This window comes from Gasterosteus aculeatus, chromosome 7, assembly GCF_964276395.1.
Source record: "Gasterosteus aculeatus chromosome 7, fGasAcu3.hap1.1, whole genome shotgun sequence".
Classification (NCBI taxonomy): Eukaryota; Metazoa; Chordata; class Actinopteri; order Perciformes; family Gasterosteidae; genus Gasterosteus; species Gasterosteus aculeatus.
In genome coordinates, this window is record NC_135694.1 from 16,999,569 (window position 1) to 17,014,879 (window position 15,311).

Below are 15,311 nucleotides of genomic sequence, written 5' to 3' on the forward strand. Positions count from 1 at the left end.
TTAAGGAAAGACAGGCAGGGGAGATGAAGCTGAACTGTGACAAGTTTTACATAACATATAGCTTGCAGCAATTATAGGAATACTCAAATATTTTCCAAAATCTATTTTTATTCCTATGTATAGTCTTCTTTTATGATACAGACATTTGATATTTTTTTATGCAGAACACAACTGAAAAAGGCCTACTCTAATATCATCCTAAAACCTGTTCTGCAAAATTACTTTATACTTTTGTTGCTTAGCGTAGATTTCATTGATAAATTAAAAACTGTTTAACTCTATTCTACTCTATTAAGTATTCAGTTCATTAAGGCATTAAATTGTGTTTCCATATTTTTGTTTTGTTGTAACTTATTTACCTAAATAATATTTAGGTAAATAAGTTACAACCTAATTTCCTGATCAATGCCATCTTGAGTTGCTTCGTAGCGATTCGATACGAGACCACATTTCCCACAATGCCCTCGGCGCGACTCGTTTCCGGTCTTGCGCCGTTTCTGGAGCGGATTGGAACCCGGAGTCAGGATTCGCTAAATGAAGGGTCTTTTGCTGAAAAGGTAACGTGTTTCCCTGTAAATGTAAACCGAATTTCATTAAAATGGCGACGCAGTTCCGTCGTAAAGGTGCAGCCGGTTAGTCCGCTTCGCTCCGTGCTTCCTTCCGCCGCGCGCTCGGCGTTGAAGAGCATCGACTCCGGTTTGGCGGCTCGCGTCTCCGGTCCATCCGCCATGCCGACTGTTCTTTGTTACATTTTACTGAAGAGCAGCCGCTCAGATCGGAGTTAAAACCCGGCTAGCGTTTGGGAGCGACTCAAATCCTGGATCCCGTCTCCTGCCCGGACTGCAAGCATCAACACACGCGCTCCAACTGAACCTCTTATTCCTAAAACCTGACGTTGGCTCATGTTGTCATGGTCCCCGGGAGGTCTGATGCGTTCACGTGTCCCAGGTTAAACTTGCATGCAGGCTTGTATGCAAGTTTAACACTCTTAACGCCCTCTTGAAACCTCTTGGTTTATATAAATGTGTTCTATAGGACACGTATCCCCTATGAAGATCTGATATTATGATTCTTTTTGCAGGTTGGCATAATGGCTGAGCAGGTGCCAGATGAGTTCATCTGTGAGTATGAATCCAGTTGTGTATCTCTGCTGCTCACAAAGTGTGACTGTGGCCGGCGTTGACATGTCTGATGTGTGTGTCGCAGGGTGCGAGGACTGTGGCCAGTACCATGACTCCGAGTGTCCCGAGCTGGGACCGCTGGTGACCGTCCAGGACTCCTTTGTCCTCAGCCGGGCCCGGTGAGTGACCTGACAACTCAATCCAACGAGGGATTTCATCCATCCATCTTAGGTCCATTTTCAGAGAGGTGGAGAAGGAAGAGTAGACCGACCCTGACCTCTGTCCTTCTCCTTTGTCAGTACGACTTCATAACGCGCTGCTCTTTTCTGCTTGTTTTAGGTCGTCTTTGCCGAACAGCCTGGAGATCAGACCGGTGGCTGACGGGCAGGAGGGCGTGTTTGTGATGCGCAGGCTAGTCAAAAGGACCCGCTTCGGGCCCTTTGAGGCCAAGAGGGTCCCCCACCTGGAGAAGGAGGAAGCGTTCACTCTCAAGGTGCAGCCTAAAGAGTTCCAGGAGTTTGTGCTTGTAGAGCACCCCACACACGCTCGATGTTCTGCTCCATTATAAATGCATGAATGTGATTGTTATTCATGCATTTCCATCGTGTGGGCAGATCTTCCAGAACAACGGCGCGGTGGTGTGTTTCGACTCCAGCAGTGAAGAGGACTGCAACTGGATGATGCTGGTGCGGCCTGCCGCCGACTACACACACCAGAATCTGACGGCTTACCAGCAGGACGATGACGTGTACTTCAACACCTCGCAGGTACGTGCATCCGCCCTGGACCCGAGCGTCAGCGGTCTTAAGAATTCAGGGGTTCAGTCAGCAGGACATTGGCGTCTTTTAAAGTTGCGGCATCCCGCTCTTTGTTCCCCAGGACGTGTTCCCAGGGACGGAGCTGAGGGTCTGGTACGGAGCTTTCTATGCCAAGAAGATGGAGAAGCCCATGCTTAAGCCTCCACTTCAACCAGCACCGCCCCCAGGTAGATAACATTGCAGCTCACTGCTTTGTACTCTTGTCATTGCAACAGTGCGCTTTGTGTCCCAGTGTCTTATATTTCTCTTTCGCTCAGAAATGCCAAAGACTTCAGAGACATCTGGAGCCCACATGTCCCCGGTGGCAGTAAACAACGCAGGTAAGAACGTTCAGACATCCATCCCCTCCAGTTAGGTAGTTAAATCTGTTTCATTGGGAGGGAAGCTACATTTTGGGGTCATCAGTCAGATGTGTCTTTTCACGGGGACTTGAAAGGTCTGACTGTTCAAAAAAAAAAACAAGCTGAGACCGACGTTGCGTCATAGTTGCATACTCTGATCCGCCTACTTCCCTCTGTCGATAGCAGACAACCTGCTGAGTCACCTGGATGAGGGAGCGACAGCGCTCCCGGCAGATCCGAGCCTGCCGCGAGAGGAGGAGCCCAACGAGGAGGAGGTGGGCGACCCGCCTGCAGCTCAACCGGCTCCCAGGAGAGGGCATGGCCGAGGGAGGAGGGCTAAGGGACGCAGGCCCGGATCAAGCAAAAGCAAAGGTGAGAGAGGAAAAAAATAGAAAGCCAGCGTGAGTCACACAACTTTAAACGTCAGTTCGTGACAGAGTACAAGCTTCTTTTGACTCACTAGTGCTTTCAACAGCTTATGTTTAGTATTTCTATTTAATTCTTTCTCCACTTGGTTTAAAATCAGATGCTTGTTTTCCCGTTCAAGGATTTAGTGTTGTGTAAAACATGAACATAATAAGTTGATTATCAATCCTAAAATACTATGATGCATTACATGCAAGACACATAAATATACAGTGGAGAAAAAAATGCTATAAAATACGAAAGGATACAATAAAGACGTGTACAATATATCAATATAATTAAGATTGGAGATTATACATATGATCAGTGTGACTGTACAAAGAGTGTTGAGTATAAAAGAATTTGCATTAGACGTTGAGTGTCTATGGGGGAGGAGTCCGGGGCACGTTCTTATCACTCCACCACCTTCTTGTGCTGCAGGTTCATGACACTTCCTGCACAGATTGTCAGATGGCATTCCAGCAAAAGTACAAATGATTAACTGAGGCAGTCTTGGATTGGTGGCTCATCCCGAGGACAAATGTGTCAGTCCACCACTTTGGTTCATATTGAAATGTCTCCACAACTACTGGATAACATATTGTGCAGTCGTGGTCCCCAGAGGATGAATCCTAACTTCAGTGATTCAATGACGAAATATGTACATATACCTAATTAGATCAGAATCAGAAGCCATTTATTGCCACAAATGTTACACATAGTGGAATTTGTCTTGATGGTTGCTGCGAAATAAGAATGGCATCAGATAAAGTAAAATATATCTGTCAACTTCGGTTTTAAGTTGTGCATGCAAGTTGAACGTGGTAAATGTTAAACCTGCTGAACATGTTTCTCATCATGAGGGTAGTGAGCTTGTTGACGTACACAGCTGGCTGCTATTAGTAACCGACAGGCCGAGTCATTTTAGTGAGATGGACTGTCTCGTATAAAGTATAAAATATCTGGATTTTAGGGTCCATGACAAAAGAGTTTGTTTGTAAATAATAAATAATCATATCTGCCGATATGATTGCTGTTGTGATCCGAATTGTCACTGGCTTCCTGATGTGTGCAGATGTGAAGCCCTCGGTGGCGAGCTCGAGGACGGCAGCAGAGAGCAGCGGCCTCCTGAGCCCCTCAGACGGCGGGGCCGTTCCAAAGAGACACAAAGCCAGAGAGCACAAGAGGGTGTACCGCTGCTCCCTCTGCAACAAGGTGTTCCAGAACTCCAGCAACCTCAACAGACACGTCCGCTCTCACGGTACCCACAGCTGGTTTCTGGCTCGTCAGCAGCGTAGAATTCATCGGCTAATTAATACACAGCTAACATTGGCAGTGAGTGGATGCGTAGCATTAAGCGATCCCTTCTTGTGCGTTGTCCCCAGGCGATAAGTTGTTCAAATGCGACGAATGCGACAAGTTGTTCAGCCGCAAGGAGAGCCTGAAGCAGCACATCTCATACAAGCACAGCAAGAATCTGGTGAGTTAAGCTGCGGAGATGATGATGATGATGACGACGACGACGGTTACCCTGCTAGTTAACTTCTGCTCATGTGCTCCCAACAGCCTGACCAGGACTACAAATATAAATGCAACACGTGCGAGAAATCCTTCCGCCTGGAAAATGCTTTAAAGTTTCACAACTGTCGGACGGGTAGGAGAGTCTCTCACAATGTATCATCTCCTCGCTTGTCTTCTTTTTGAAAGATGTCTCCCATTACGTTCCTGTCGTCCTCTCTCTCTCCCGCTCCAGACGACAAGACGTTCCAGTGCGACATCTGCTCGCGCTTCTTCTCCACCAACAGTAACCTCTCCAAGCACAAGAAGAAGCACGGCGAGAAGCTCTACTCGTGCGAAATCTGCAACAAGATGTTCTACCGCAAAGACGTGATGCAGGAGCACCACAGGAGGCACGGCGTGGGTGAGTTCTGCTGTAGAGGGAGCCAAAGCGCCTCTCTGCGTCCCTAACGAACAAACGGGGAAATTGCTCATGAAAGAGGGGACTGGGTGAAAGATGTGCTTCTAAAGCCAAAGCATGCATCTTGACAGGACCAAAGCACATGAAGAGAGAGGAGCTGGAGGCCAATGGAGAAGAGGGGACCAGGTACAGGAAGGAGCCGTCACCCTGTCCCATCTGTGGCAAGGTGAGCCCTCCACACAAGAGGGGAGCGGGTGTACGCTGAGGGTGTTTAGCAAGAACTTAACTCTGTGACGTGTGTGTGTGCGCGCGCAGGTGTTTTCCTGCAGGAGCAACATGAACAAGCACCTGTTGACTCACGGTGATAAGAAGTACACCTGTGAGATCTGCGCTCGCAAGTTCTTCCGCGTGGACGTCCTTCGGGATCACATCCACGTTCACTTCAAGGTGAGAGGGGGCTGAGCGCAGGTTTACAAGAAAAATATGACTTGAACTGTTTCTCCCGTTAGTAAAAAAAAAAAAAAAAGTAAAAAATTAGTTTTTTATTTTTTATTTCTAAAATCAATTGAGTAGCTCCCAGCATCTAGAAGGTGTGTACCCGTTCCAACAAAGTAGATCAGTGTGAACGTCTTGTCTTGAATGTGGTATGACATCAAGCAGGGATGCATATTTACTGCAGTGGAGAGTAACTAAGTACACTTACTGAAGTACTATTAGAGGTACGATAAAGATAATAATGCCATTCGGCAATAATGAGTACTTTTACTTTTCATATACAGGTATGAGTAGATGTTAATGCCAGTTCTTTTATACAGTTTACTTTTAAGAAGTATTTATTACCATGTGATACTGCTAGCTTCTCTTGGTTACTAAAATAAACTTTTAACTTGTAATTAAACGGTCTATTTAAACTTTTAATAGACTTTTAAAAAAAGTTATTTGCTGAGGTATGTAGTTCATCATTGAACTTTAAACGAAGTCCCCTCGGTCAATTATCTTATGCACAACCACGTGACGAGCCCAATCCTGCGAATACGCTTAATAAAAAACAAACTGTCGTCCTTTTTGTTCAGTTTTAGCTTGCACGTTAACTGCCACGACACTCAGGCAGGCAATGAAAATGCAACGGGAGAGATATAAGTACACTTTGCTACTCTTTCATAGCCGGGTACAATCTATTCCTCAAATAAGAGTAAACGTGTCATTACATTATGTTTTGACTCCCCCTCTACATCCTAGCTGGCTGAATCATTTTAAACAGCTCTGTTTGCTACAGGATATAGCCTTAATGGACGAGCAGGAGAGAGAGGGCTTCATCAAGAAGATCGGCATTTCGGCTGGCGACAGTGGCGAGACGGACGAGGACGAGGAGGAGGAGGAGGATGAAGACGATCCCGAGCACCACAAGTACAACTGCAAGAAATGCCAAGTAAGCTTTGTGCCGAGTTCCCCTCCACACTTTAAATGTTCCTTCTCTCATTAACTTGAGATCCAGACATTTTTGCGAGTTGAAGCACAGTTTAGAATGCGAATAATGTTTCATCTCTCCTTCTGGAATCAGGAAGCAGGAAGCCGGAAACATTTATTGCCATAATATGTCAGACATACAAGGAATTTGACTTGGCGGTTGGTGCGTAACAGTAGACAGTACGACAATGGACGACAAGACAACATAGTGCAAGAGGAATAAAATATAATGCTATGGGTTAGTTTAAAATAAAAGAATAAAAGTTAAAGTTAAAAAATATTTAAAAAATTAAAAAATAAAGTGCACCAGCGAACAAAAAGTGACGAGTGCATTATGAAATAAAGTGACCGGTGGAATGTCAGAGTCAGACAGTGGGGGACAGGGCTCTGTTGATGAGCCCGACTGATGGACCTCAGCCTCCTGGCAGATGGAAGGGGCACAAACCGTTTTTGTCCGGGGCGAGAGAGGTCGGCTACGATCTTTTTAGCTCGCATCAGGGTCCTGGAAGCAAACAAGTCCTGCAGGGACGGCAGATTGCAGCCGATCACCCTCTCTGCAGAGCGGATGACCCGCTGCAGCCTGCCCTTGTCCTTGGCTGTGGCTGAAGCGTACCAGACGGTGATGGAGGAGCAGAGGATGGACTCTATGATGGCCGTGTAGAAGTGGACCATCATCGTCTTCGGCAGGTTGAATTTCTTCATCTGCCTCAGGAAGAACAACCTCCGCTGAGCCTTCTTTGTGATGGAGCTGATGTTCAGCTCCCACTTGAGGTCCTGGGTGATGATGGAGCCCAGGAAACGGAAGGAATCCACAATAGTGACGGGGGAGTCACACACGGTGATTGGGGAAGGTGGACTCTGTTCCTCCGGAAATCCACAACCATCTCCACTGTCTTCAGAGTGTCCAGGTTGTTCTGGCTGCATCACGACACCAGATGGTCAGACTCCCACCTGTAGGCGGACTCATTGCCACCGGAGATCAGTCCAATGAGGGTGGTGTCATCTGCAAACTTCAGGAGCTTGACTGACTGGTGGCTGGAGGTGCAGCTGTTGGTGTACAGGGAGAAGAGCAGAGGGGAAAGAACGCAGCCTTGGGGGGGAACCGGTGCTGATGGTCCGAGAGGCTGAGACATGTTTCCCCAGCTTCACGTGCTGCTTCCTGTCAGACAGGAAGTCTGTGATCCACTTGCAGGTGGAGTCGGGCACGTGCAGCTGGGAGAGTTTGTCCTGCAGCAGAGACGGGATGATGGTGTTGAAGGCAGAGCTGAAGTCCACAAACAGGATCCTGGCGTAGGTTCCTGGGGAGTCCAGATGCTGGAGGATGTAGTGGAGGGCCATGTTGACAGCATCGTCCACAGACCTGTTGGCTCTGTAGGCGAACTGCAGGGGGTCCAGGAGGGGGTCAGTGAGGGTCTTCAGGTGGGACAGGACCAGCCGTTCAAAAGACTTCAAGACTACAGAGGTCAAGGCGACGGGCCTGTAGTCATTGAGTCCTGTGATCCTGGGCTTCTCGGGAACAGGGATGATGGTGGAGGCCTTGAAGCAGGCTGGTACGTGGCATGTCTCCAGGGTGGTGTTGAAGATGTCAATGAACACCGGAGACAGCTGGTCAGCACAATGCTTCAGGGTGTGAGGGGAGACGGAGTCCGGGCCGGCCTCCTTGTGGGGGTTTATTCTTTTAAAGAGCCGGTTAACGTCTCTCTCCAGAATAGAGAGGGTCTGATTGTCTCCAGCAGTGATTGCATATCTCTGTACCCTCTGGGCTGCCTGATGCAGATTGAGTAATAAAAAACCTGCTTGTTTGTCACACAAATTCACGGAGCTCCCTCCTCCCTTGTCTTCAGCTGTCGTTTGCAAAGGGAAAAGAGTACCTGCGGCACATCCTGGAGCAGCACAAGGAGAGAGGCTACGGATGCGCGATCTGCAACCGACGTTTTGCTCTGAAGGCCACGTACAACGCCCACCTGGTCATCCACAGGGAGCAGCTGCCCGACCCCGCAGTGCAAAAGTAAGAACAACAGACGCACGCCACCTCGCGTTGCCGGGTTTAGCCGGGTCCATTCAAAGCTGAGTACGGTCCTGCTGTGGAATCATTACGGACGGAGTTCCGGTCAGGATGTGTAACACATTACATTACATGTCATTTAGCTGATGCTTTTATCCAAAGTGACTTACAATAAGTGCATTTCAACCATAAGAATACTGACACAAAAGAACAAGTGCAATTTCATCAAATATTCTGATCTACAACTTGCTATAGATAAGAGCCATTATCATAAATGTTTATTATTTAGTCCGAAACGACTGTAACAAAACGAATCCCCTTGAGCTGCACAATAATTGTAATCTTTTCCAATCTGCTTGAAGGTACATCCATCCGTGTGAAATCTGTGGTCGTATATTCAATAGCATTGGTAACCTGGAGAGGCACAAGATCATCCACACTGGTGAGCAAACACATTCGTCCCCGTAGGGGTTTTGATCCAGAACCATTTCACATTGAAAGTTTTCTCCCGAGTCCCCCCCTTTTTAAATTGTTGAAAAAACCTGCATCCATTAAAAGCGAGACTCTTGAGGGCTCCAAGCAATCTGTTACATCCACGCATTGTCTCACTGCAAATATCAGTATATGATTAGATAGAGGAGAGCGTTATTAGGGATAAAAGCCATGTTGATGGGACATTGTGAGTAACATTAAAACTGATTGATAGTGCAGACAAAGAGAACAAATTTTTCTTCCTATTGTGGTTCTTTTTCTCTCTTCTCTCGTGAGGATAATATTTCACTTCCCATAATGCTCTGGGCCCTCATTTTTAAAACCTTGCGTAGGATTTGTGCCAGAAGTGGCGTACGGATGAAACGTAGGACGTGCGTACGCTCAGAAATATTCAGACTTATAAAACCGTGCGCGCGCACGTCCTACGCGGTTTTCCCTTAATAAATTACAATCACTTCTAAATGCAGCGCAGCTTTTGCGGCTTCATGTCACGCGCATAGTTGCCCATAAATAGTCTGTGGAACGCTCACAAATTAATATTCATCGATTGCGAAATCATGACAAACCCTGAGAGGAAAACGAAGAAACATAACTTCACTCAGTGTGAAGTCGAAATTATCATTGGCGAGGTGGAAAGGAGAAGTAAAATGCTCTTTGAGGGCACAGTATGGGCATTACTAATGCCAATAAGGCACTCGAGTGGCAAAAGGTTGCAGAGCAACGCTGCAGCCTCACAACCTCGGGCCGTGGCCGAAATAAAGAAAAAATGGTCTGACATCAAAGTGGATGCAAAAAAGCGTTTAGCGCCAAAGTGTGTCTGCCACGGGTGGAGGAAAGGGGACACCGGAGCTGTCCCCTCTTGATGAGAGACTGTCGGCAATGATTGGGGATCGGGCACAGGGTCTGGGCCAACACAGCCATCGGCGTCAGGGGGTCAAGGCACGTTTGGAAGCTGTGCCACATTATGTAGCACAGCACATGCCAGCACGATTTTGCACACCTTATCAGGAGTAAACAATAACCTCCCTCCAGTGCAGTCGAGGCAGCGCCGTCTCCCCTTAAACAGGCCGATGGTGCGCTGCACTACATCGCGAATCCTTCCATGTGCCACAGAGCGCAAGATCAGCCATTTCGCGTCATTACGCATTGTGATGGCATCATGGCATTTTATTACCATCCATTAGATTGCATCTGACAAGCAACAGCTGTGTTTTGAGGATGGATTGCATAACATGCCAATATTATTGCAGAACATATTTCACTTTTATTTTTGAAAATGTGTTAATTTGTAATTCTGTTTGTTTTACGCTGCAGATCGATCAAACGGGTGTTCGTGTTATTTATGAGAGGCAGTATTGGCATTTCATTTACACAACAGTCTAGTTTTACACACTTTCACACACGTTTGCGTGTTTCTTGCATTTGCCGACGGTTCTCATTTCACCCGTTTTTGTGCGTACGCATGGGTCCGAGCTTGCGTGAAGGACCGCACATTTTTCCGTCAAGTTTGCTTTTTATATATACCAATTATTGCGTAGAGAGAGGCGTACGCCTTCTTTTGTGCGTAAGCAACGTTTATAAATGAGGCCCCTGGAGAATAGATGTACACAGGAAATTGTAATGTTGCCATGGGCTTGATGAGTCAGCTGGGAGCTGCACCTCGACTGTGTCCTGTCCTCATTGTGGCAGATCCAAAGGTCCTGCCTAATTAGCCATTGGTGGAGTTTAAAAGGTGCTTTCCGAAGAAAACATCACAATGATATTATGAAGATCTAAAGTGCACCTTACTTTAATCATTTTTAATCATACAAGGGCAAGATACCTGCTTCAGATGTATTAGAAATAAAGACAAAGATGAGCTGTTCTTACATGTCTGAAATAATAACATCTGGTACTCACAGAAACATAGGACAACTGTTCACAGTGTGTGTGTGTGTGTTCGTGTTCGTCCAGGGGTGAAGAGCCACGGCTGCGATAGATGTGGCAAGTCATTTGCAAGGAAGGACATGCTGAAAGAGCACCTTAGGGTTCACGACGACATCCGGGACTTCCTGTGTGCCGAGTGCGGGAAAGGTCAGGCTGCGACACACTCGGGTTTCAGGCACAATATTCACATAGTAAAATGTGCCCACACATACAGTCAGTCGATAGACAGCAACAATAAGTGCCCTCCTACCAGTGAACTGATCATGAAATCAGTATATGGTATTTCTAGGGCTCTACCAAATATTGGAAGCTTCACTCAAACACTGTAATCAACATTGGAAATTTCTTCTTCATTTTCATTCATTTAGACCTAATATATTTTGCATATTTGCACGTAAGATCAAGCTACACTCATTATTAGTATTTATAACTGCAGGTGTTGTAGATTCCTAGTCAACCAGGTAAAGTAAAAAATGATGTTGTTATTTTCCAAAACAAAATGTTCTTATTAAATTGATATTTTGAACCACTCACGGCAGAAAAAAGCCTTTCTTTTTCTATTTAGTCGAGTCTCTCATTTATAGAAGCAATGCTGCAGGTTTTTAACAAGAAAAGGACAGTCTTTTATTCATGTTGCACTCAAAACACAGCTATGATCATCAAACAGACTAAATACAACCCCGTAGTCTCCAGCACCTCACTTCAGCTCACGAGCCTCCCTACATACATGACCTATGCACTGCAGGTCATTTAAGTAGTCATTTGTATCATCCCCATATTGAGCAGATGTTTCCCTGTGCAGGCATGAAGACCAAGCACGCTCTGAGGCACCACATGAAGCTTCACAAGGGCATCAAGGAGTATGAGTGTAAAGAGTGCAATCGCAAGTTTGCCCAAAAGGTCAACATGTTGAAACACTACAAGAGACACACAGGTGAGACAGTGTGTGTGTGTGTGTGTGTGTGTGTGTGTGTGTGTGTGTGTGTGTGTGTGTGTGTGTGTGTGTGTGTGTGTGTGTGAGAGAGACCAGAAAAACCTGAAGCCGACAAAGTTCTGCCGTGTTAACAGTGTAACATTGACGGGAAAGAACTTGGTGTTACCTTCTGTCTGTGGCCCTTTGCCTGCAGGTATAAAGGACTTCATGTGCGAGCTGTGTGGAAAAACGTTCAGCGAGAGGACGACTCTGGAGACACACAAGCTAATCCACACAGGCAAGTGTCTCACGTCAGAACATCCAGACCACATTATTACCAGACTGTCATTTCAAATCAACATTTTTTGTCAAAAACGTATACTCCGACCAACAGCGTGTGATGTGTTTACGTGGATGCTTTGCAGCCAAGTTAGACTGACCCTCTTTCCCCCTCTCTGCAGTGGGTAAGACGTGGACGTGTGCCACATGCGACAAGAAGTACCTGACCGAGTACATGCTGCAGAAGCACGTCCACCTCACACACGAGAAGGTGGAGGCTCAGTCGTGTCAACTCTGTGGGACCAAGGTGTCCACCCGGGCCTCCATGAACCGCCACCTGCGGCGCAAGCACCCAGAGGTGAGTCCCCACAGGGAGGTGTTCGCCGCTCCAGGTCGCTTTTCCAGGCTTTTTTGTCATTGTTGTCCTCTGCGCCTCCAGGTGGGGTCTGCGAGATTGGATGAGTTTGATGATCTTCAGGAAGCGTCGGAAATCAACGATTCGTCTATCAGCATTGTGCAGGTTGGTTTAACTCTAAATTAGACTTAAATCATTTAGACTTTCATATTAAATATGTTTCTCTACATTTGGAGCTTTGAATTGTTAGAACATGCCTCCAAATGTGACGTTTTACCTCCCTCCTCAGCCCACTCTGACGCTGGAAAAGGACGGCATGCCCCAAGAGAGGCTCGGCCGACCTTTCCGCCACGCCAAGAAGAGGCAGAGAGTTCCGTCTGAGCCGGAGCTCTCCGAGTCCGACGAATACGCTGATTTCGCCGAGACGAGGCACGAGCCGATGGAGTTCAGCGCCGTCATCGTGGGCGATGAGACTGAGACCAGCTCCGCGGTGCAGAGCATCCAACAGGTGGACAGGGAGATTTTAGCAAAAGTTCTCATTTTATTGTCTTTTTTTCATTTGTATTTTCAAAAGACCATAAGAAGTTTGGGTTACTGAATTCCCGAATGCCCAGAGAGGATGAATACAAATCCACAGACGCTGTGATGATAAACATCTGGCGCTGTACTACTGAGAGCCAGACTTTCTTCTTGGTTGTTTTGTTTATTACAATAAACAAATCATATGATATGATAATTGATTACAATATCAGCAGTTATTAAAGTGGAATAACTTCTCCCACTAAAAGGGTAAAAAGGAAATAAATGCTCAATGGGTAAACCTGAAAAGTTGACAAATAGCATAACATCATTAACATTAACTAGCAATTATGTATATAAATACAAAAAAAATATTTTCTGTATATTATGTAGGTTGCTGTGGGAGGTATTTGAATGTATGTATGTATATGTGTCATATAAACTAGCCCCTAATTATGGCACATTTCATACTGTTAATGTTTAAAAGAAGCAAGAAATGAATCAATTCAGTAAAACTGACAAAACACAAGAGAGATAATTGTAAATACCATAAATTATTATATAATTACTTTAATTAATGCTGTAATATCTGTAAATCGTAAATGTAGTCATTTCCATTTTTTTTTTAGCAAAGAAGGTTACATCACGCCAACTAATGTCACTAATGTGTTGTTATGATAGTATATCTTAATAATCTTGTAAACAAAATATAATTTAAAATTTACATCAAGTTTATGTGTTTAAAAATGTTGAATCATCATGTTGAAGACAAAAGGGGGGTGTTGCCATGTATGTATGTGCTGTTTACGTGATACATACCAGCCCTTACGGGTAAATCTGGCACATTTAATGCGCTCCGTGCTTCTTAGATAAAACAAACATGACCATACGTTACAAATGGATCTCTGCTGCTGTTTCAGGTGGTGGTGCTTGCCGACTCCAGCGCTCCATCAGCCCCTTTACCCAACAGCTCGGTGGGTATGACCAACATCATCGCCAGCCACGCCCCCGCCCAGTTCACCAGCCTGCAGCCCGTTGCCGTGGGCCACCTGACGGCCAGCGACAGGCCCCTCAGTCTGGACAACTCCATCCTCACAGTCACCTTTGACACCGTCAGCGGCTCCGCCATGCTGCACAACCGGCCCGCCGAACTCGTCCCGGAGACGGTGGGCCCCGGCGGGGGGGCGGCTCCGCAGTCGGTCGCCCACTTCATCAATGTCACCACTCTGGTCAACCCCATGGACCACCAGTTGGAGGCCCCGACTCTGGCCTGGAGGCCCGTGCCGGCGGCCGAAGGCGGCCAGGTCACCCCCTTGACGGAGGGAGCGCAGAGGGGCGGTCAGGAGGCCCAGGGCCCGGAGCCAGGCCGGCCCATCCAGAGCCAGCCGCCCCCCGCCCAGCAGCAGAGCGGCTCCGCGCAGCAGATGTTCGGCTACTAGTGCAGAGACTGGAGGTGCTGGTCGCCTCATCTTACAGACGTTGTAATATAGTAGAATGGATTTGATCGATGTCACCCTGATGCCTCTCCAGCCCTATGGAAGGGAATGAAGTTGTATACTGACACAAACACAGTTGCTGTAAATAACAATATTTAAACAAAAGAAGAAGGGAAATGGCACATTTATCCTAATCAATAACCCTCTTCTGAAATGTTTACATTTCAAACCAAAGCAGCATGTTGAATATTCAGATGCCTTACCAGTCTTTTTAAAACATGCACGTTTTAAAGATAAATCTGCTGCTCAAAGTATGAAAATTATCCAACCTAAATGACACATTTAGTGCTGTAAACGGTATTTGCTGATGAGCTGGAGAGTTTTGTACTGTTATTTTTCAAACAAAATACCTCTTTGAAAATGTTTTTTTTGGCCTTCGTATGAATTTAGTTTGAATCAGAATCAGCTTTATTGGCTGCATACATGGAATTTCACTTCGTATATACATACATACATACATACACACACACTCCCCGGCCCCTTTTATCACGTCCACCTTGCTAGTAAAAGGTTCTTCTTCGTGGTTACTTTGAACAAGGTGGTTTGGTCCGTATTGACATGACCGCATCACGCAGTTGTTGCAGATTTTTTGGCTGCAGGTGGTGACTGGAGGCCATTGGAGCACTGAACTCCTTCTCATGTTCAAGAAACCAGTTTGAGATGTGGGCGTTGTGACATGGTGCATTAGGCTGGAAGTGACCATCAGAAGATGTCTACACTGTGGTCATAAAGGGATGGACACGGTGAGCAACAACGCTCAGGTAGGCACCGGCATTTAAACAATGCTCAATTGGTACCAAGGGCCCCAAAATTCGACAAGAAAATAACCCACACACCATTACACCCCCACCAGCAGAAGCCTGAACCTGATTTATTGAACGTGAGAATGAGTTCACTGAACTCCAATGGCCTCCAGGCGCCACATCTCTATCCAACAGAGCACATTCGGGATGTGCTGGAACGGGAGCTTCTCATCCGACAACAACTGCGTGATGCGGTCATGTCGATACGGACCAAACTCTCTCGGGAATGTTTTCAACACCTTGTTGAAAATAACCACGAAGAATTAAGCCAGTTCTGAAGGCAAAGGGGGATCCAACCGTTTACCAGCAAGGTGCACCTCATAAAAAGGGCTGTGAGTTTACACGACCATCTGTCCTATATCGGCTCCGACCTCCAGTTTGTCCTCCAGCCAGCAGCTGACTGCTTCCCAACAAACTGCGTGTGTATGTATAAATTCTCCACAGTGATTGTTT

General features: G+C 46.4%; 1 protein-coding gene across 2 annotated transcripts; it reads left to right on the forward strand.

The window, feature by feature from the left end:
- Window positions 1-443: 443 nt before the first annotated feature.
- On the forward strand, window positions 444-14,416 carry prdm15 (PR domain containing 15). Of its 2 annotated transcripts, none has more exons than XM_040182750.2 (24): window positions 444-557; window positions 1,082-1,121; window positions 1,207-1,300; window positions 1,461-1,614; window positions 1,736-1,888; window positions 2,001-2,106; window positions 2,197-2,259; window positions 2,464-2,652; window positions 3,761-3,946; window positions 4,071-4,165; window positions 4,252-4,339; window positions 4,439-4,606; window positions 4,735-4,829; window positions 4,919-5,050; window positions 5,880-6,032; window positions 7,915-8,078; window positions 8,438-8,517; window positions 10,521-10,640; window positions 11,296-11,427; window positions 11,621-11,704; window positions 11,868-12,043; window positions 12,125-12,205; window positions 12,330-12,548; window positions 13,480-14,416. In XM_040182750.2, exons 1-24 carry the CDS (start codon window positions 459-461, stop codon window positions 13,996-13,998), a joined length of 3,390 nt encoding a protein of 1,129 aa, XP_040038684.2. In that variant the 5' UTR covers window positions 444-458; the 3' UTR covers window positions 13,999-14,416. The 2 variants fall into 2 exon arrangements, with proteins under 2 accessions (XP_040038684.2, XP_077962650.1); XM_078106524.1 differs by having other exon boundaries at window positions 2,467-2,652.
- Window positions 14,417-15,311: the final 895 nt, after the last annotated feature.